Source organism: Dendrobates tinctorius, unplaced genomic scaffold (assembly GCF_039654945.1).
Source record: "Dendrobates tinctorius isolate UK_male_01 unplaced genomic scaffold, ASM3965494v1 ptg000016l, whole genome shotgun sequence".
Taxonomy (NCBI): domain Eukaryota; kingdom Metazoa; phylum Chordata; class Amphibia; order Anura; family Dendrobatidae; genus Dendrobates; species Dendrobates tinctorius.
In genome coordinates this window covers 9,159,184-9,182,684 of record NW_027361684.1, presented here as the reverse complement: position 1 = coordinate 9,182,684, position 23,501 = coordinate 9,159,184, and the positions used below count along the sequence as shown (strand labels likewise).

The following is a 23,501-nucleotide window of genomic DNA, read 5'->3' as shown; positions in this document are numbered from 1 at the left end:
CAATTGTCACCGAGTGATAATATCCTGCTGGTAAAACACTGATTGTATTGAAACAGCAAAACCCAGCCTAGTAAATGACACATCGCCGGAATTGGTGTCTCTACTCGTACATCTTGGTGCTTACAGATTACATAGCAAAAAAATTTGCTGACAGATTCCCTTTAAAGTTGGCAGAAATTGCCGATTTTGCCTTGGCTGTCTGACCATCCATTGTGTAGGTGGTCTCCTGACTCTTTCCTGACAGTTTGATTGTAAATGCCCAAACCTATAGTTTTGAGGGGAGATGACCCCTGCCTCACACCTCTGGTGGTGGCTTTTCTCCTCAATTCTCATTGAAAGTTTGGGCAAATGTTAATGTATATGGGGAAGTTGAGAGATGTGCAGTTGGTGGTGACTGAAGAAGCAACTTTATGGGTACTTTAATGATCGTCAGGATTTTGGAAAATTCCCACATATTTTGTTTCTTCCAAGTTTATAGTTATTTATTGCCCTATAAGCTGTATTTTCTAACCGAGCATTATATTTGGTGATGTGTGGCCAGGTCAGGGGTATTTCGGAGAACCTTCTTTTGTGTAGATATAATTTCATATTTCTAAAATAACAATGCCCTATTTTTTATTTTCGCTTCAGGTTTGTACTTTCTGGTAACCTCCATGGCGGCTCTGTTGTGGCCAGTTATCCTTATGACGACTCCAGCAGTCACTTGGAAACCGGATTCTATAGCAAGTCTTCAGATGACAAGGTATTCCAGTACCTGGCCAAGGCCTATGCATCCAACCACCCGATAATGAAGACAGGATACCCGAGGTGCAAGGGGGAAGAAGGGGAATATTTCCCAGATGGGATTACCAATGGAGCCCATTGGTATGATGTCCAAGGTAAGTGACCAGATTTTATTGCCAAATACAGAAGGGACAGGGCATTGCCTAGAAGAGCTGATGTAGTGGGCACAGTCATCGTTTTCCATTCTTAAGTTATGATGACTTCCTATTTGTGGCAGTAGTGGATGTTCTGTAGACATTATTACGTCGCTTCCCTTACTGATTTGAGACCCTGCATAGTTTGCCTGTGTTTGCACTTTGAGATGATAGTGAATATTGTGTGAATCATCATAGTCCACCAGGATATCCTGCAGCCTAGATCACCTTACATTGATGACTGTCCTATAAATGTGTGTCATGTTTGACAGTGACATCACCAAGTCTACTCACTGACAACTGGTCTCAAACTTGTCCTATACTATCCTGTCCATCAACTGGCCATTAACATCCTTCAACTGACTCTCAATCTATATACTACAAGATGTCAACCTAAAAGATTTCTGCAGTATTACTTAAAGGGTTTTTTCTGGGTTCAAAAAAGTTTTTCTCCCACCGCTCATACAGTTTAACACATTTTTTTTTCTTTTGCTCACCCTCCACAGCTGCCCTGGTCTCTATTTGTCTACAGCCCTTACATGACCTTGACAGCACCACTGAGTTCAGTGTTGGCTGCAGCTCTGTCAAAGAGAGAACAGAGACCGAGCAGCAGTGGAGATTCCGCTATGGACCGAGGAGAAGGGAGTTTTTATATCAAACCGTTAATTTTTTTTCTACAACTAGAAAAATCAATTTAAATAAAAAATATACCTAGAACAGCCTGCTACATAAACCCAGTTATTTTATTCATGCAATTCCAGAAGGAATAATGGAGGCAAAACGTAGCACTGAATTCATAAGTCCCTGAACGAAGTAGCCTGTCCCTATTCGGTACAGGGCAATTCTAGTGTGAGTATTGGAACTAGTGATCATCAATCACAGGACAGATTGTCATCCTACAGAAATCAACATCGAAGGTTACAATTCACTTACCACGAGCAGTAATGGAGGTGACGACTAGATACAGTGTGTTTAGAAAATTGCTTAACTTTTCATATAATAAATTTTCTTGCTGAAAATCTGGAGCAGCTCTTGGCGTTGTCTCCCGCAGTGATATGATTTGCTCATGAATCTATAAGCTGGGTGTCGGACCTCCACAATCTATAGAAAGTCATCAGTATAACCGTGCGCATCCAAACCACTAATGCCCTGACTACGGAGATCATAATTACTGACGGGCCACCCGATGACCGCTGCAGCATTGCAGACATGGCCTCTAATTCATTATTCAGCTTCATAAGAATTTTTATAGTTGCTTAAAAAGTTTGTGACATTTTTTACACCAGTCACGCCAACTTTTTGAACAGTCGGTGGAGCTTAGCAGAGAGTTGAGGGCCGACTACAGAGGGCAAATTTTTCATTTACAGATTCACAGCAAATTAAGCATGAGTGTCCCCAGTCCCTGACTGAAGTGCGCTTCTTCCGAATGATGCACCAGAATTATTGAGGCCCACACTTTGCTCCTTTTTCTCCTTCACACTCTCCATCTAGACTAATATACAGAATGACAGTCTTAATGAATCGGGGCCATCATTTTAAAAAGTCTCTGGGTTCTCTGTGACTGACTTGGTCTGATTGACGGGACTCTCCCTAAATGCAGATAGTATGGTTCAAGCGCTGGCAGGTTCTCATTTTAATTAGCAGATACTTTCTCTTTCTGCCTTACCCGAGCGATCACGTGTCCCCTGTGCGTGGAGAGAGGTGAATATTCATTACTTTAATGAGCGGGAACACGTGATCGCTCGGCCGCAGGAGCTGCTGGAAGCCGGAACGAACATGATGGTGCAAGGGCGCGCAGGGAAGGTAAGTAGGAAGTTATTTTTTTGGTTTTTTTTTTTTTTAATGCTTTTCTCATGAGGCGGGGGCATGCACTCAAGGATAGTGATGAGGAGCCATGCAGACAAAGACGGTGATAAGGAGTCATGCATACCAGGACAGGGATGAGGAACCATGCAGACAAAGACGGTGATAAGGAGTCATGCATACAGGGACAGGGGATGAGGGGGCCATGCATACAGGGACAGGGGATGAGGGGGCCATGCATACAGGGACAGGGGATGAGGGGGCCATGCATACAGGGACAGGGGATGAGAGGGCCATGCATACAGGGACAGGGGATGAGGGGGCCATGCATACAGGGACAGGGGATGAGGGGGCCATGCATACAGGGACAGGGGATGAGGGGGCCATGCATACAGGGACAGGGGATGAGGGGGCCAATCATACAGGGACAGGGAATGAGGGGGCCATGCATACAGGGACAGGGGATGAGGGGGCCATGCATACAGGGACAGGGGATGAGGGGGCCATGCATACAGGGACAGGGGATGAGGGGGCCATGCATACAGGGACAGGGGATGAGGGGGCCATGCATACAGGGACAGGGGATGAGGGGGCCATGCATACAGGGACAGGGGATGAGGGGGCCATGTATACAGGGACAGGGGATGAGGGGGCCATGCATACAGGGACAGGGGATGAGGGGGCCATGCATACAGGGACAGGGGATGAGGGGGCCATGCATACAGGGACAGGGGATGAGGGGGCCATGCATACAGGGACGAGGAGCCATGCATACAAGGACAGGGATGAGGGGACAATGCATACCTGGCTTATATTCGAGTCAATACGTTTTCCCAGTTTTTCGTGGCAAAAAACATGAGTATATACAGTATATTGTGACCTCAGACTTCTGAATCCTTATGGTGTGCACACCGGACCACGTGATCGGACAGCTCCTTTTATCTTGTTTTTTTTTTTTCTCCTTACATTGCGAATGGCACGTTCCTCGTTAGTTGGGGTTGTGACTCTTGGCATTTGTTCCTCAGTGTTTTGTGATCTTGTGATGCTTGTAACATGAAGCAATAAAGTCTTTTCTACATTAGTAGGTAAAAACAAGGTCCTATTCATAAAGCCTGAGTCCCTGCCTCAGAGAAACCGTATACTTTATTATTAGCAGCTGAAACTGAAATTTGAGCTCTAAATTTAATTAAAAGTGAGGTCGCGTATCAGATGTTTGATGAGAGAACATCATGGATCTGCTAATCTCTTATAAGAGATATGCGAGTTAAGCCCCCGTTACACATTGCGATATCGCTAGCAATATCGCTGTAAAGTCACCGATTTTGTGACGTTGCAGCGATATTGCTAGCGATATCGCTGCATGTGATACTTGCCTCCGACCGGCTCCCCCGCTGGTTATCGCTGGTTGCGCGAGAAGCTCCTGGACCCTTCCTCGTCGGCCACTTCCTGCGGCGCTTCCTGTGGCGCCGACGAGCGACGCGTGGAGCCGGGCGGGAGGACGCAGGATCGCCTCGTCTGACAGGTAAGTAGCGACCCCCGACCCCCTGCTATGTCGCTGGTGAGATCTGCCTGTGTGGCAGCTCGCTAGGTGTAACGGTACCCTAATAGAAACATTTCAGGTGCTCATACAACCTAGATAGCTGAACAAGCAACGGAGCATGACTCGCCCTGTACTCCTGAACTCCTAGCTTGACCAAGAGGTCCCCATCTCATTCCTAGGCCCTGGCTATGCCTCTCCCTCTGGCCCACCTCCCGGTGTCCCTCTGGGTATATGTTGCCAGGTTTTTGCTACCCCATCTGAGAACAGAATGATTTAGGATCAGTGACCCCGATTCCAGTGATATGTTATTTGCTGAACTACTTGCTGCAGTATTGACATAATCCCTTTTTTCTTTGCTGCAGATCCACGAGTTCACTGGATGCTGAACTCTCCCACACCACTGATTGTCAAATTTCTGCCTATGCACAGTGTGCACAGAAAGCTGCTAATCAGTGTTGTGGGGGGTTATACAGAGCTCATGAATAATTGACAGGTTGAGTGTCCCCCCCCCCCCCCCATTAATTTAGTTGCTGCAAAAACAGTGAAAGAATTGACATGCTGCAGATTTGAAAAAAACAAAATTCTTTCAAATTCAAATCCGCAAGGAAAAAATAAGTACTGGTAGCTTGTCCATGATCTTTCAGAAATATCAATTACTTTGCTTTTTTTCAGCATGTCAAAAACCCAGCATGTGGAAAAAGTCCTAAATGTTCACCTGTGACCCTAGATTTTTTTTTTTTTTGTTTCCTGTCCAAGTAAATTAGGTCTAGAAATAGATGTCAGTTTCCATCTCCTGCTTTTATCTTTGCCTGAAGCCCTTTAGAAGTCAGAATAGTAGGATCAGTCAGCCTTATAATGACCACCGCAACAAAAACCTCAGCCTGTTTGATGTGTGGACCGGAGATGAAGCCTCTCTTCATGGTGAAATGAATGTCCAACTGAGCGAGAATCCGGACATCTGTTGTGACTAGATACAATCCCAAGCCAAGGCAACCGCTGGGGTCTCACGTCCAGGACTTCTGGGCTCCCTGTGCGAGGAATATTACCTCCTAATTTTCATTTTATTTTTTTCTTATGTAAAAATATCTAATCCTATACACTGCCAGCTGAGTGATCCCTATGTAATGAGAAACCATAATTTATCCACTGCTCAGATTGCGCTTGTTTCCTTGTACCCCCTAGGTTATGGTGATCTGCAGAACAAGGAACCAATTCTCAGCCTATCAGAAGCCTGAATAGGCTTCACATTAGTGGCTTATGTAACCCAGCACTAAAACATGAGACCCTTGTGACTTTTTTCTGTTAAGCGTAGCTGTTTGGGGGATTCTGTGATAATGACACCACCGTCCTATGTATGTTTATTTTTCACAGAGATAGGTGATTGCTGGATACTCTGTCATGCACGTTTCTTGGGGGGGGGGGGGGGGGGGGAGTAAAACATGCTTGGTGTGACATCTCTTGTGCATCACGCTGCAACAATGAATTCGTGCCACACCCAACGAATCAAATGAGCAGTCAGGGATCCGATTTAACAGGTGGTTAACATCCCTGCTCTCCTGTCTTTGTATAAGACATGCTACTGCAGCAACAAGGCACATCATACAACAGTATTGAGCAGTGAAGCTGTGAATCCAGATCTCCATATCATAATAAATGCAAACAAATACAAAGCATGGTGGATACATTGTGCAGGTACCAGGACCTGTCAGGTTATCAGCATGTAGAGCTTTGATAAATGCTTCTCATAGTTTCTTTTGACATTGTTGCTACTTTCTGTTAGAGTTGTACTGTATTGATCACCACTCCCCAGCGTCTGAGCTTCCTGTAGAAGTAGAGTGGTTCTGATTGATTGCCAGTTCAGACCATCAACGTCATTGCAGTGTTAGCCGCCTAATGTATGTGCGTTCCGATGCTGTGCTATATATGAGGCAGCTTTACTTCAGCATTGATGGAGTACAAGGGCACTGAAGCAGGTAGGAACCCACGATCTGGCCAGCATCAGAGCAGTGCTTACAAGCTGTATTGAACAAAAGCTTGTAAGCTTCACTCTCCTTGCCTAGGAGACCCCATACACATCAGACTAATGTCGCCTGAACCCTCTAATAGTACCCGGATCGGCAGACAGTCTAATGTGTATTGTGGCCTCTTATCTTCAGCTGTCGCCAAACAAAAGGTTTTGGCATGTCCGATTTCGGACTGGTTATCCATTTGTTCTCTGTGAAGTCAGCCACCACTAGAGATTTCTGACATCACCCCTCGTAGATGACTCCACAGTTGAGCGCTTATGTGTGAGAGCTGGGAGAGGGCTGTCGCTGAACCATCATTCGGCTGATAGCTGTCTATTGTGTTATGGGGGCCACTTTGGGTTTATCTGATCCTGCTATTGTCTACAAATATGCAGCACGCTAGATGTCATTTTACCTGGTGCCTAACAATGTAAGAATGGTTGTTTGACCACGATAAATGCATGAACTGCAGGGGATGATTCCTGGGGTGTACATAATGGGTGGATGTGTGTAAAGGTCACCTGTTCTGTTCCAGTTGTTTGTATATGGCTGTCTTATATTTGTTTTAGCATGAATACGGTTTGCTTAGCTCATGAAAAGTAACGCTGATCTCTTTCCTGGCATTTCTGCCTCAGATCTGTGTCATATGGATATTTGTCTTTACATCAGATTTCCATGCAGTAGTATTTCTGCGCATACATTGCAAGGTCTAAGTCCATTCATAGGCATGAGGTAGTGGTTCTACTACCCGCTATCTCTCACAACCCTCACAAAGTGGGCAGCTTCTCACTTCTTCACATAACCTCCAATGAAGAGCTTTGTCTACTACTAGTACTGTTGACATATTCAGCAGCTGCAGGCTTATGCTGGAGACTGTGAGCAAATCACGTTGTGTTAAAGGCATTTTGTCTGCAGGTTTTTGTTCTGTTATTGGACAGCAGCATGATGTAGGGGCAGAGAGCCTGATTCCAGTGACATGTTACCTACTGGGCTTCTTGCTGCAGTTTGGATAGAATCCCTGTTTTCTAGGCTGTAGATGTAGCACTGCTCAGAATGCTGCTCTCTGCATAACCGCAGCTTCCTGTGTACCCTGTGCATTGTCAGCAATGATGAACAGGATAGGTTTACATAGATCAGCCTGACCTAGTCCTGTATTTACAGTGGGTATGGAAAGTATTCAGACCCCTTTAAATTTTTCACTCTTTGTTTCATTGCAGCCATTTGGTAAAATTCAAAAAAGTTCATTTTTTCTCATTAATGTACACTCTGCACCCTATCTTGACTGAAAAAAACAGAAATGTAGAAATTTTGCAGATTTATTAAAGAAAAACTGAAATATCACGTGGTCATAAGTGTTCAGACACTTATATTTAAGTCACATGTGGTCCATTTCCTTATGATCCTCTTGAGATGGTTCTACGCCTTCATTGGAGTCCACCTGTGTTTAATTAAACTGATAGGACTTGATTCGTAAAGGCGCACACCTGTCTATATTAAGGTACTGTCACACTTAGCGATGCACCAGTGATATGACGCGGTCAGGATCGCTGGTGCATCGCTAAGTGGTCGCTAGTGAGCTGCCACACAGGCAGATCTCACCAGCGACATCGCGGGGGTCGCTACTTACCTGTCAGACGAGGCGATCCTGACGTCCTCCCGCCCGCGTCCACTCGTCGCTCGTCTCCACAGCAGGAAGCTGACAACGAGAAACAGTCCAGGACGTTCTCGCACAATCAGCGATAACCAGCGGGGGAGCGGTCGGAGGTAAGTATCAGACATAGCGATATCGCTAGCAATATCGCTGTAACGTCACAAAAACCAGTGACGTTATAGCGATATTGCTAGCGATATCGCTTAGTGTGACAGACCCTTAAGACCTCACAGTACATGTCAGACCAAATGAGAATCATGAGGTCAAAGGAACTGGCCAAGGAGCTCAGAGACAGAATTGTGGCAAGGCACAGATCTGGCCAAGCTTACAAAAGAACTTCTGCAGTACTCAAGGTTCCGAAGAGCACAGTGGCCTCCAAAATCCTTAAATGGAAGAAGTTTGGGACCACCAGAAGTTTTCCTAGACCTGGCCGTCCAGCCAAACTGAGCAATCATGGGAGAAGATCCTTGGTGAGAGACGTAAAGAAGAACCCCAAGATCACTGTGGCTGAGCTCCACAGAAGCAGTAGGGAGATAGGAGAAAGTTCCACAAAGTCATCTATCACTGCAGCCCTCCACCAATCAGGCCTTTATGGCAGTGTGGCCCAATGGAAGCCTCTCCTCAGTGCAAGACATATGAAAGCCCACATAGTTTGCTAAAAAAAAACACATGAAGGCCTCCCAGACTTTGAGAAATAAGATTCTCTGGTCTGATGAGACAGAACTTTTTGGTGATAATTCTAAGCGTTGTGTGGAGAAAACCAGGCACTGCTCATCACCTGCCCAATACAATCCCAACAGTGAAACATGGTGGTGGCAGCATCATACTATGGGGGTGTTTTTCAGCTGCAGGGACAGGACGACTGGTTGCAATTCAAGGAAACATGAATGTGGCCAAGTACCTGGATGGAAACCTCTTCCAGAGCGCTCTGGGCCTCAGACTTGGCCGATGGTTCACCTTCCAACAAGGCAATGACCCTAAGCACACAGCTAAAATAAAGGAGTGGCTTCTGAACAACTGTGACCATTCTTGACTGGCCCAGCCAGAGCCCTGACCTAAACCCAATTGAGCATCTCTGGAGAGACCTGAAAATGGCTGTCCACCATCCAACCTGATGGAACTAGAGAGGATCTGCATGGAAGAATGGCAGAGGATCCCCAAATCCAGGTGTGAAAAACTTGTTGCATCATTCCCAAGAAGACTCATGGCTGTACTAGCTCAAAAGGGTGCTTCTACTCAATACTGAGCAAAGGGTCTGAATACTTATGATCATGTGATATTTCAGTTATTCTTTTTTAATTTGCAATAACTTCTAATTTGTGTTTTTTTTTAGTCAAGATTGGGGGGGGGGGGTGCGAAGTGTACATTAATGAGGGAAAAAAATGAACTTTTTTTTAATTTACCAAATGGCTGCAATGAAGCAAAGAGAAATATTTAAAGGGGTCTGAATACTTTCTGTACCCACTGTAATAATCTACTGCTGATAAAACACCGATTCTATTCAAATAGGAAACACAGCCCAGTAAATGGCACATCGCTGGAATCAGGATCTTGGCCTATACATCACGCTGCTCTCAGATTAAACTGTGTTCCAAATTATTATGCAAAAAGAGTTTAGGGGTGATAAGGTTAGAATTTTTTTGTTTGTCATTTAAACTCATTGATGGTGATGTGTGTCAGGGCTCTTTATATCACTGAAAGCAATTGCAGATACCTGTGCAAATTAGTTTGGCAGGTGTGTCCAAATAAAGGCAAGACTACTTAAGAAGGCTGTTCCACATTATTAAGCAGCCTACATTTTTTGCCAAAATGGGAAAGAAAAAGGATGTGTCGGCTGCTGAGAAGCAACAAATTGTGGAGTATTTAGGTCAAGGCATGACTACAATCAACATCTCCAAGACACTTCATCGTGATCATCGCACAATCAAGAAGTATGTAGCTGATTGCCAGCACACACGTGTGCGTGCTGATAAGGAAAGATTGAGGACTCTTTCCAACAGGCAATTGCGTCAGGTTAAAAGAGCAGCTGCAAAAATGCCTTGTCATAGCAGCAGACAAGTTTTTGAAGCTGCTGGTGCCTCCAACGTCCCCCGAACAACAAGATGCAGGGTCCTTCAGAGGTTTGCAGCTGTGCGTAAGCCATCCTGTCGACCACCTCTATCCACTGCACACAAGCAGAAACGGCTCCAGTGGGCCAAACGATACATGAAGACTGACTTCCAAACTGTTTTGTTCACCGATGAGTGCCGTGCAACGCTCGATGGTCCAGATGGATGGAGTGGAGGATGGCTGGTTGATGGACACCCCATGAAAAGACGGCTAAGGCGCCAACAAGGAGGAGGTGGAGTAATGTTTTGGGCTGGAATCATGGGGAGAGAGATTGTCGGGCCCTTTAGGATCCCTGAAGGGGTAAAGATGAACTCCATAATCTAGTGGAGTTTCTAAAACAGCACTTCCTGCCATGGTTCATGAAGAAGAACTGTGCTTTCCGCAGCAAGATCATTTTCATGCATGATAATGCACCGTCTCATGCTGCAAATAACACATCTGCATCTCTGGCTGCTATGGGCATAAAAGAGGACAAACTTATGGTGTGGCCACCATCTTCCCCTGACCTAAACCCCATTGAGAACCTCTGGAGCATCATCAAAAGGAGTGTCTATGATGGCGGGAGGCAGTTCACATCTAAGCAATAGCTCTGGGAGGGTATTCTGTCCACATGCAAAACAATTGAAGCACAAACCATCCAAAAACTGACAAATTCAATGGACGAGAGAGTTCAGAAGCTTCTTTCGAACAAGGGGTCCTATGTGCAAATGTAACATCACCTAGAATAAAGTTTTGACTTGAAAACTGTTTGATTTCATTTTGTAATAAGCTGATAATGCTTATCATTTCACAATTGACCATTTTTTTTGTTCAAAATAAAAATAAAAAGGTTAAACTCTGCTGTGCATAATAATTTGGAACATGCATTTTGAGTGTTTCTCTTTAAAAATAGGCAGTTTGTTCAAAAACATTGCAATTATACTAGAATATTGACTGGAAAATAACAATGACTGCAATTCATATAGGTAATTTAGAGAAAATATGAGGAAATATTTTTTGCATAATAATTTGAAACACAGTGTAAATGGAAAAGTTGCTGATAGATTCCGTTTAAAGGGAATCTGTTATCCATTTTTAGTGATATCATGTAAAGATATCACCTAATTGTGCGTCCCATACGGATTCTATTAGGACTTTTGATTTCCCCCCCCGACGCCACACTTTTGATGCATAAATACCTTTTTTTTTTTTTTTATTATCTTGGTGGAGATGTATGGAAATCGCCGTGGTCCGGTCTGATGGGCGGGGCTTATGCGCCGGTATTTTTCAGCGTGGTCTATGCCCCGGAAGTGTGTCCTGCATGTGAAGACTTCCGGGGCATAGACCGCGCTGAAAAATACCGGCGCATGCGCAGTAACGATTATATGCTTTGCCCACAGTTGGGCAAAGCATACTGCGCAAGCGTCGGAGGCCTTTTCAATGCGCAAGCGCGGAAAACTACGGCATCTGTGATATTCACAGATGAAGATTATGTTCAGCAAGCCGAGGGGGGAGAAGGCGAATAAGCCCCGCCCATCGGACCGGACCGCGGTGATTTCCATACATCTCCACCAAGATAAAAAAGGTATTTATGCATCAAAGGTGCGGGGTCGGGGGGGGGAATCAAAAGTCCTAATAGAATCCTTATGGGACGCACAATTGGGTGATATCTTTACATGATATCACTAAAAATGGGTGACAGATTCCCTTTAACGCCTAGAAGTTGTTGGTATTTGTAGTTTTTCTCGATACTGTATGACCTGTCAGGTTGCGTTTTTTTTCTTCCCTGCATTCTCCATATTCATGATGATTCCGATAATAGTTGCAGAATGTCCCAAATAAAATAATTCCTTGTCCCACAATGTCTGAGTGCTGAAAACTGATATTTGCAATCTGGACAATCCTGACTCTTTGCAGTCATGAGAAGCAGTCTGATACTATTCTGACATGAAACTGTCAGTTGCACAGAGTGTGTTGGACTGAATGGATCGTCCGTGTAATGGACGGACCGTTTTCCAGCTCCTTGTAGCGACTGCTAGGTTAAGTTCTGTGCACAATTTGGCAGATATGGTAAACTGGATAAATCTGATGGGTACACCAAAAGTGTAGACTTGGGTGTATGCAGCTCTATACATTGTCTGACTGCTATTGTACAAGACATAGCTGTATTTTTCGGACTGTAAGACGCACCGGACCTTAAGACGCACCTAGGTTTTAGAGGAGGAAAGTAGAGAAAAAAATTGAAGCAAAAAAAGTGGTCAATTCTGTACTAAAATCCCCTGTATGTATGTGTCCCTAGTACAGGTATACATGGTCCCATCTTTCCCCATCCTGGTATGCATGGCCCCCTCATCCCTATCCTGGTGTGCATGGCCCCCTGTTATGAATGGGTCACCGAGGAGAAAAAGGCAAAACAAGCTAAATCACAGAAAACCAGAGAGGTTGGCAACTATACAGATTGCAGATCCCTGATCTTGCCACACAACCAGCAGTAGCCGTGGAGCGTGCCTACGATGTTCCTAGACTCCTCGCCACGGCCGGAGGACTAAATAAGCCTAAAGCAAGAAAAGGGAAAACTAACTGCCCCAGAGCAGACCCCAAAGGAATAGATAGCCCCCACACATGTATTGACAGTGAAACAAGATGAAGGCACAAACACAGGCAGGAAAATAGGCTGAGCAAATGATGGGGCCCAAACTAACTAGACAAGAAAGGAGAGAGACTGTCTGCAACCTGCAAAAAAACCCTACAAAAATCATGTCCAACACTTCTGATAGCAAAATTAACCCTGAAGTCACTAGACTTCTCCCACTATATCAGCACTCTGAAATATTCTGAGACAGAGCAAAAAGAGACCGAACTAGTAAGGGACAAAAAGCCAATTGGCAAAATACTGATAAATAAGAGTGGACATTCAGCACAGCCCCCAGCAGGGGCTGGCTGACCACACCAAAAAACTGAATAGACCAACAAAATAAAGTGTGGACATTAGCAGAAAAACTTAGCTTTAGATGACTGGAACAGAGCTGAAAACCAAGAGCTGACAAGCCAGAAGGAATCAACAGGAACTGAATAGGGCGTCGGCTGTCTTAAATCCAATCTGAGACTCCTGAGATCCAATCGTCATCCTCATTCTCAGGTGGCAGATCTCCACCGATCAAATCAGCCTCTCTACCTCCTGTTACCACCAGAGGGAGTCTGGAAGGAGAACTCACAACTGGTGAACCAGAGAATGAACTCACAACAGCCCCCCCTCATCCCTATGCTGGTGTGCATGACTCCCATTAGAAAAACATTAAAAAGACAAACCATTCTTCTTACATTCTCTGTGGTCTCTCGCAGCCTCCTGTTCTGATGCCAGCAGCTGATTTATGCTTGGAAGCAGCACACGGCAGTGATGTCATGCGTTGCTTACAAACAGCGGACAGCTGCTGGAATACTCACTACTCCCCTCATCGGGACTGTGGGTGTGTGGAGCAGTGAGTATTCATTGATCTTTTAATAGTGGGCACAGTAGAGGCAGCCGCCGGCTTCTTGCAGCTGCCAGGCGATCACGTGTGCCAGCTACTTAAGGGAATGAATTATAGTAATACCGTATTTTTCGGACTATAAGACGCATCGGACCATAAGACTCACCCCAAATTTTGGGGTGGAAAATAGGGGGAAAAAAAAGTCAAATGGGGTCCGTCTTAAGTCCGAATTCTGTGGGGTGGCTGTGTTCTGTGGGGGGGGGGGGGCTGTGCTCTGGTCACAACATACTTACAAATCTTGTTGCAGTGGTCCCGTGGCGGTGGTCCCAATTCAGCCTCCCTGTGCTCTGTGGTGTGGCTGCAGCGGGGCTCTGTGCTGCGTGGGGGGCTCCGTTGCTGCGACGCGGAGGCCTCTGGACAGATGGCCGCCTGGGGCCTCCGTAAAGATGGCCGCTGTGCAGTTTCAGATCTCCGCAACGTGATCTTGTCCCGAGATCTCGGGAGACGAGTTCTTGTCCCGAGATCTCGTTGCCGTGATTTGAATTTGAGTATGCCCCACTCCCGGCGGCCATCTTTCTAGAGGCCACCGCGCTGCAGCAACGGAGCTGGGGGCGGCTTTCGGGCTTTAACGAAATGCCGGCAGAGCCCCTCACGCAGCACAGAGCCCCGCTGCAGCCACACTACAGAGCCCCGACCCCACCGCACCACAGAGCACAGGGAGGCTGCATTGGGACCGCCGCTACGGGACCGCCGCAACAGGTAAGTATATTGCGACCATAAGACACCCCCATTTTCCCCAAAAAATTTTTGGGAAAAAAGTGCGTCTTATGGTCCGAAAAATACGGTAATCTTTTTAAATTCTTTATTTTCAAATTTCAACCACATCATAAGACAGAACATCGTATTACAAATACAGATGGTTAAAGATTGCGTAGACGTCCGTCCAGGTGGTAAAGAATAATAAAGGGGGAATAAACAAGGGGGGGGGGAAAGTGGGCGGGGAAAAGGAAGAAGAAGAAGGGAAGGGAAAAGAGGGATGCATAATGGCAAACAATCACAATATCAAAACAAAGCAGTCGTCGGCATCGACACTAGCAATAAATGAGTGTATTATAAAAATAGAGTAGGTGAACAGTTTTATAAGTAACCTTGGAGCCCGCTACCCCAAGATCAAGGCCATCAGGTCTAAGTGAGATTCATGCATTATCTGATCTCTCTCCTCGAGGATTATCCCCCAGATATCTAGTCCACGGGGCCCAGGTCAACACATAAGATTTGTGGCTGAAGACCTCCCAGCTAGACAGCTCCTCCAGACGAGAAATCTGATTTATCTTGTCACGCCACTCCTCCAAAGTAGGAGGAGCGACATCTTTCCAATGAACAGCTATCAGTTGTTTTGCAGCACTTAGCATCAATGGGAGTAGGCCATGCTTTCTTGGTAAAAAATCTTTTGATGGGCACGAAAGGAGAACCTCCGTAGCCCTGAGATTGGTCTTTATTAGCTGTAAATTCTTGAGAACTAGCTCGACACCATCCCAAAAATGTCTCAATTTGGGACAATCCCAAAATATGTGTGTGTGATGTCCTCCAGGGTTGAGGCATCTCCAACAAGCATCATTATCAGCAAGACCCCTCTGAAAGAGCTTCGCGTGAGTCCAATGCCACCTGGTCAATATTTTATAAGAATTTTCTTGCAAAAGAACACACCTGGAGAATCCCCGTGCACTAGATAGCATTCTAGACACTTGTTTCTCTGTGAACGTAGTATTAAGTTCCATTTCCCAGGAGTAAATAAATGAGGGCTTAAAATGTATTCCCGGAGAGATCAGATGTGAGTAAATACGAGACAGGAGTTTTAGCCGTGGAAGCGGGAGTTTGATCATATCTAACCAGGACCAGTTCGATTTGATCGGGAATTTCTTCCTAAACTGTAGAAGCGTACGTCGAATGTGCTGGCACTGAAGAAAATTAGTTGGTTGACTCATTGCATTTGATGGCCAAACTTCTCCCTGTAATATTTTATTACCGTAAAAGCTATTCAATGTATCTCTAGGGAGGGTAAACCACAGATTATAAGGATCCTGAAAATCAGAATCCAATAAAAACGGTATTGAGCTAATCGGCGTTAATGTCGAAGGAAAAGTGTCCTCCGGTAATTCCCCCAACATCAATCTTTTGGTGCGTAGTGTAGTAGATGTTACCTCATCCAGTCTAAGAGTAACCGGTGGCTTAGCCCTAGTCCATAGATAAGGCAAACCCCTCGGACCCAGCAAAGCCAGATCGACACAAGCTCCCTCCCCTCCCTCAGTGCAAGACACTACCTTTAACCATCTGACAAGGTGGATTGCTTTATAATATACCAGTGGGTCTGGAACTCCCAATCCACCAGAGGCAACTGGGTAAGTAAGAAGCCTATAAGGCAACCTAGCCGGTTTAGATTTCCAGATGAATTTTCCTATTAGTGACTTTAATGACCCAAAAAAGGTCAGGGGTATCTGAATCGGTACCATATTCATGGCATACAAAATAATAGGCATAATATATGCCTTAAACACATTTATGCGACCCAACCAAGATAAAGTGGGTAGGTTATATTTATGCATCAGATTAGTAACTTTCTTCAATAAGGGTATGAAATTACTTTGAAATTAGTTAGTGGGGTCCCTAGTTATGAATATACCTAAGTATTTGATAGAGCCATTAGCCCAAGAGAAGGGAGTCTGCGTACGAAGAATGGAAAGCTGGGAGTGGGGGAGAGTGACATTCAACGCTTCAGATTTGGCTAGGTTAATTTTAAAATTGGAGAGGGAACCAAACTGTTGAAAAATTCGGAGGATGATCGGGAATGCCTGAGATGGATTGGATATTAGGAAAAGCAAATCATCTGCGAAAGCTAGCGTTTTAAATGTCGCCGGGCCCACCGTCAACCCCTTTATGTGTTGTTCTTGTCTGATGCTTTGTATCAAAGTTTCTATAACCAAAATGAACAAAGATGGGGACAGAGGGCATCCCTGCCTAGTCCCATTGTGAATCTCCAGACTTTTAGACAGGGTGCCATTTATCCTAATCCTGGCCGTCGGTTGGGAGTAGAGAGAGAGGACTGCTGTTATATATTGAGGAGGAAAACCGAATTTAATTAACACCTGCTCCATGAATCTCCAACACACTCTGTCAAAAGCCTTCTCTGCATCCGTTGACAAGAGTACCAAGGGGACCTGCCGGGTTTTGGCAAACATTATAGACTGTATGACCCTAGTGGAGTTATCTTTCCCTTCCCTACCCCTCACAAAGCCCGCCTGATCCGCATGAATCAATTTGGGTAAAAGATTGCTTATTCTACCAGCTAGTATTTTAGCCCACAATTTTATGTCAGTTGTGAGAATCATGTGGGAATAGTGGATGATGGCAGGTATATCTCGCCCAGATTCCTTTCCTATGTGGCCTAGTCTGGTCAGTATCACACCTGCTTGCTAATGAATAATGGGAGGTGGATATAAAAGGATGCCAGGTGGTTGTGTGAGTGTCTCAGCCTGGGAACACAGAGAGCCTGTCTGTGTGGGAGACACACGTGAGTGGAAGCAGTGCCCACTGCAACTGTGGTTTGGCTGGACGGGAGAAGCCCGCCAGTTGGTAGTTAGGTTGTCCATTGTTTAGTTAGTGCCGGACAGGCAAGGATTTGTTTTATGTTTTATTTCCTTTTTGCATTGCTTTCATCGTTAATAAACCTGACTCAGGGTCAGTTACACCCGAATCCCAGCTCTGCGCCTGAGTTTCATGCTGAACGCACGTGACCTTTGACCCCAGCAAAGGCGATCCCGGAGTGTTTTATCACACCGTATTAAGTAATGAAATTGGTCTATAGCTGGCGCACAATTTTGGGTCCTTACCCTCCTTCGGGAGAACCGTAATATATGCCTCTAATGATTGCTTAGGGGAAAGCTGGCCCTTCAAATAGGAATTAAACAAGGTCACCAATTGAGGTAAGAGTGATTTTATAAACTTTTTATAATATATGATAGGGAGACCATCCGGGCCCGGGGCCTTTCCATTTGGGATGGTGGAAAGAGTATCTAAAGTTTCTTTAGGGGTAACCGGAGCGGTTAACAAAGTTTGGCCTTCCGGGGTTATTTTAGGTAAAACTAATGGAGTCAGGAACTCAAAAATACGGTAATCTTTATATAACGCCAATATATTCCACAGCGCTTTACAATTCAACAGTTCATATACAAGTCATAAGTAACAATGTTAAAGATAATACAATAATTAAAGCAGAAATAGTGAACGATTTTGCTCGTAAGAGCTTACAGACTACAATGAGGTTGGGAGGGGAGACAAAGTACAGGTGCTTATTTCCAATGATGGTCCAGACATCTTGAGGGAATTTGGGGGTAGATAAAGGCTGCAAGAGCTGGTCACTAGTTTGATGTAGGGTTATGTTCAGAGAAAGTGAGTTGTTTGTGTGTGTGTGTGTGTGTGTGTATACTGTTGTGCTCAATAGTTTTCATACCCCGGCAGAATTTTTGCTTTCTTGGCCCTTTTTTAAGAGTATATGAATGACAACACCAAAACTTTTTCTCCACTCTTGGTTATAATATATAATAATAATAAATTTTATTTATAGCGCCGACATATTCCGCAGCACTTTACATTTCGGAGGGGATTTGTACAGACAATAGACATTACAGCATAACAATAATCACAGATTATAACAAATACCAAGAGGAATGAGGGCTCTGCTCGCAAGCTTAGTATCTATGAGGAAAAAAATGGAGACACGAAAGCTTAGTATCTATGAGGGAAAAAAAATGGAGACACGAAAGGTGGGTGGTAACAGTTGCCCTGATTGTATGGACCAGCCATAATGTTAAGTGTGTATCAGTACAGACACAGAGGGCTAATTGATGCATAAACCATGTGGGAACATGATGCGGGGAACCTGGTTATGGTAAAACTTTTGGCTGTGCCACACAGGGATAGATTAGGTTAATATGTTGAGGCGATAGGCCAGTCTGAATAAATGCGTTTTCAGGGCACGCTTAAAATTGTGGGGATTGGGGACTAATCGTATTGACCTGGGAAGTGCATTCCAAAGAATTGGCGCAGCACGTGTAAAGTCTTGGAGACGGGAGTGGGAGGTTCTGATTATTGAGGATGCTAACCTCAGGTCATCAGCAGAACGGAGGGCGCGGGTAGGGTGGTATACTGAAACAAGGGAGGAGATGTAAGTTGGTGCTGAGTCATGGAGGGCTTTGTGGGTGAGGGTAATAAGTTTATACTGAATTCTGGAGTGGATGGGTAGCCAGTGTAATGACTTGCACAAGGTAGAGGCATCGGTGTAACGATTGGCGAGGAATATGATCCTGGCTGCAGCATTCAAGACAGATTGGAGAGGGGAGAGTTTGGTAAGAGGGAGATCGATTAGAAGAGAGTTACAATAGTCGAGACGAGAATGCATAAGAGAAACAGTAAGAGTTTTTGCAGACTCAAAAGTAAGAAAAGGTCGAATTCTAGAAATGTTTTTGAGGTGCAGATGACAAGAGCGAGCCAGTGATCGAATGTGGGGGGTAAAGGAAAGCTCGGAATCAAGTATGACCCCAAGACAACGGGCATGTTGCTGGTTAGTGGTTGGGTGAAGCTGTTTATTGTCAAACTACTGTCTTTTCTTTTTTTAAATCATAATGACAACCCAAAACATCCAAATGACCCTGACCAAAAGTTCACATACCCCATTTCTTAATACCGTGTATTGCTTCCTTTAACATCAATGACAGCTTGAAGTCTTCTGTGGTAGTTGTGGATGATGTTCTTTATTTTCTCAGATGGTAAAGCTGCCCACTCTTCTTGGCAAAAAGGCTCCAGTTCCTGTAAATTCCTGGGCTGTCTAGCATGAACTATGCGCTTGAGATCTCCCCAGACTGGCTCAATGATATTGACGTCAGGAGACTGAGATGGTCACTCCAGAACCTTCACTTTGTTCTGCTGTAGCCAATGAGAGGTTGACTTGGCCTTGTGTTTTGTATCGTTGTCATGTTGGAACATCCAAGGACATCTCATGGGCAGCTTCCTGGCTGATGATTGCAAATTTGCCTTCAGTGTTTGCTGATAACGTGCTGCATTCATCTTTCCTTCAACTTTGACCAAGTTCCCTGTGCCTTTGTAGCTCACACATCCCCAAAACATCAGCGATCCATCTCCATGCATTACAGTAGGAATGATGTTCCTTTCATCATAGGTTTTGTTGACCACTGTCCTAATGTAACGTTTAGGCTATGTGCACACGAGTGGAATTCCCGCGGGAATTCCGGAATTCCATTCCGAGAGAAATCCGCATTTTAAATTCCCGCGTATTTACCGCGAAAGACTAGCGATTTGCAAGCGTAATTAGCTTGCAGAAAGCTAGCGTGTTTCAGGCGATCTGTATCATCACTTGGAGAACTGATTGACAGGTTGGTCACACTCGGCAAACATAGAGTTTGACTAGTGTGACCAACTTTTTACTATTGAGGCTGCCTTTACAGCATCAGTAGTAAAAAGATAAGTTTAAAATAATAAAAAAATATAAAAAATCATGTTTTTCTCACCTTCCGGCGTTCCGTGCAGCGTTCCCGATCATCGCGATGCTCCCGGCAAGTCCAGTTCCCAGGGATGCCTTGCGACAATGACCTTTGATGACGTCGCGGTCTAGCGAAATCGTGACGTCATCAAAGGCCATTGTCGCAAGGCATCCCTGGGAACGGGACTTGCCGGGGGCGTCGCTGAGTCCTTCTGACTCTGCGAGGACCGCCGGAAGGTGAGAATACCATGATTTTTTTTTTTTTTTTTAACAGGGATATGGTACCTAGAGCCTGGAGGAGAATCTCCTCTCCTACAGACTGTGGGTACCATCCGCAAATGTTCCGCTTACTTTTCGCATGGTGGGCACAGCCACATGCAAAGTAAGCGGAACAATGCAATCCTATGTGTGCGGATTTTCCCGCGATTCCGCACAAAGAATGAACCTGCTGCGTATTTTTCTGCGATGCAATTCCGCCGTGGAAAAATACGCAGCATTAGCACAGCATGTGCAGAATGCCATAGGCTTGTATGGGATGCCTTTTTTTTGCGTTTTTGCGGCAAAACAAATGCCGTGAAAACGCAAAAAAAAAACCGCTACGTGTGAACTCAGCCTTATGGTTGTGGCCATTAAGTTCAATTTTGGTCTCATTACTCCAAATTACCTTGTTCCAGAAGTTTTGAGGTTTGTCTCTGTGCTGTTTTGCGTACTGTAGGCGAAACACTTTGTGGCATTTGCTCAGTAATTGCTTTCTTCTGGCAACTCAACCATGCAGACCATTTTTCTTAAGGTGCCTCCTTATTGTGCAGTAGTCCAGTATTTCAGCTGATGTTATTTGTGGGTTCTTTTTTGCATCCCAAACAATGTTCCTGGCAGTTGTGGATGAAAATTTTTGTTGGTATACCTGACCTTGGTTTTGTTTTTACAGAGCCCCTGATTTTCCATTTGTTAATCAGTTTGAACGCTGCTGACTGGCATTATCAGTTCCTTGGATATCTTTTTGTATCCCTTTCCTGTTTTATACAGTTTAACTACCTTTTCCCCTTGACCCTTTTACAATTTTTATGCTTTCCACATGACTCACAATCCAAAAAAGTTAGTGGCTGGATGAAAGATGCAAGAGTCTGTCTGGATACCAGAAACTCACTCAGATTTTATGCACACACTGATTACAAGCAAACAGGTCATAGGTGAGGATGTTACCTTTAGTAGCCATTCACACCCATTTGTGTCAACTTCTGTGCATGTTATCAGGCCAAAATCATCAAGGTATGTAAACTTTTGATCTGGGTTATTTGGATGTTTTGAGTTGATATTATGATTTAAAAAGAGAAAACACAGTAGTTTGACAAATGGCTTCACCCAACCACTAACCATGAGTGGAGAAAAAAAGTTTTGATGTTATCATTCATAGTCTGTGAAAAAAGGCCAAGAAAGCAAAAATCCTGTTGGGGTATGTAAACTTTTGAGCACAACTGTATATACAGTGAAGGAAATAATTACTTGCTCTCCTGCTGATTTTGTAAGTTTGCCCACTGACAAAGACATGAGCTGTCTATAATTTTATCGGTAGGTTAATTTTAACATTGAGAGAACATCAAAAATAAAATCCAGATAATCACATTGTATAAATTATATAAATTTATTTGCGTTTTGCAGTGAGAAATAAATATTTGATCCCTCTGGCAAACAAGACTTAATGGTTGGTAGCAAAACCCTTGTTGGCAAACATAGCAGTAAGACTTTTTTTTTGTAGCTGGTGATGAGGTGTGTGCACATGTCAGGAGGAATTTTGCTCCACTCCTCTTTGCAGATCATCTCTAAATCATTAAGATTTTGCGGCTGTCACTTGGCAACTCGGAGCTTCAACTCTTTCCATAGGTTTTCTATGTGATTAAGGTCTGGAGCCTAGCTAGGCCACTCCATGACCTTAATGTGCTTCTTTTTGAGCCACTCCTTTGTTTCCTTGGCTGTATGTTTTGGGTCATTGTCTTGCTGGAAGACCCAGCCACGACCCATTTTTAATGTCCTGGCAGAGGGAAGGAGGTTATCACTTAGGATTTTACAGTACATGGCTCCATCCATTCTCCCATTGATGCGGTGAAGTAATCCTGTGCCCTTAGCAGAGAAACACCCCCAAAGCATAATGTTTCCACCTCCTTGCTTGGCAGTGGGGACAGTGTTCTTTGGGTTATAGGCAGCATTTCTCTTCCTCCAAACACGGCAAGTTGAGTGAATGCCAAAGACCTCAATTTTTGTTTTATCTGACTACATCACCTTCTCACAATCACTCACAGAATCATCCAGGTGTTCATTGGCAAACTTCAGACAGGCCACCTGCACATGTGCCTTCTTGAGCAAGGGGACCTTGCGGGCACTGCAGGATTTTAAACCTTTACGGCGTAATGTGCTACCAATGTTTTTTTTTGGTGACTGGTGCCCAGCTGCCTTGAGATCATTAACAAGTTCCCCCGTGTAGTTTTAGGGCCCCGTCACACTAAGCGATCTCGCGAGCGAGATTGCTGATTTTGTGACACATCAGTGATCTCGCCAGTGAGATCACTGTGTGTGACGGGGATCAGCGACCGGCCCCCCTGCCAGTTATTGCTGATCGTGCTCGAGCGGCCTGGGCAGTTTTTCGATCGCAGGTCTCCCGCTGCCCAGCGCGCATCGCTGCGTGTGGCAGCGAGAGATCAGCGACGCTGGTTGCTAATGTAAACGTCGGGTATACAGGAACCGCGGCTCCTGGATACCCGCTGTTTACCTTGGAAACCGGCGAACACACTGGTTTCCAAGGTAAACGTCGATTATCCAGGAGTTGCGCGGCTCCTAGATACCCGATGTTTACCTTGGAAACCAGCGTGTACGCCGGTTTCCAAGGTAAACAGTGGGTATCCAGGAGTTGCGCGGCTCCTAGATACCCGATGTTTACCTTGGAAACCAGCGTGTACGCCGGTTTCCAAGGTAAACAGCGGGGATCCAGGAGTCATGCGGCTCCTGGATACCCGACGTTTACATTAGAAACCAGCGTCCAGCGTCGCTGGTCCTGATCGCTGGGGCTGTCTAACGATGTCTCAGCGATCCCATCATGTCGGATCTCTGGGACATCGTTTAGTGTAACGGGGGCTTTAGGCTGATCTCTCACCTTCCTCGTGATCAAGGATACCCCACGAGGTGAGATTTTGCATTGTGCCCCAGTTTAATTGACAGTCATTTTGTATTTCTTCCATTTTCTTACTATGGCACCAACAGTTGTCTCCTTCTCAACCAGCGTCTTACTTATGGTTTTGTAGACCAGTCCAGCTTTGTGCAGGTCTGTGGTCTTGTCCCTGACATCCTTATAAAGCTCTTTGGTCTTGCCCATGTTGTAGAGGTTAGATTCTGACTGAGTCTGTGGACAGGAATATTTTATAAGGCTATGTGCACACGTATTTTTTTTTTTTGGTGTGCAGATTTTGGAGAGAAAACCGCAG

General features: G+C 44.9%; 1 protein-coding gene across 1 annotated transcript in view; it reads left to right on the top strand.

Annotated features, from left to right (window-relative positions):
• The window catches only part of CPD (carboxypeptidase D), a 101,949-nt gene that overhangs the window by 8,228 nt on the left and 70,220 nt on the right, over positions 1-23,501 (top strand). The window contains exon 2 of the mRNA XM_073565418.1: positions 631-878. Within this exon, the coding sequence (XP_073421519.1) occupies positions 631-878 (248 nt within the window). The remainder of the gene's footprint in view (positions 1-630; positions 879-23,501) is intronic.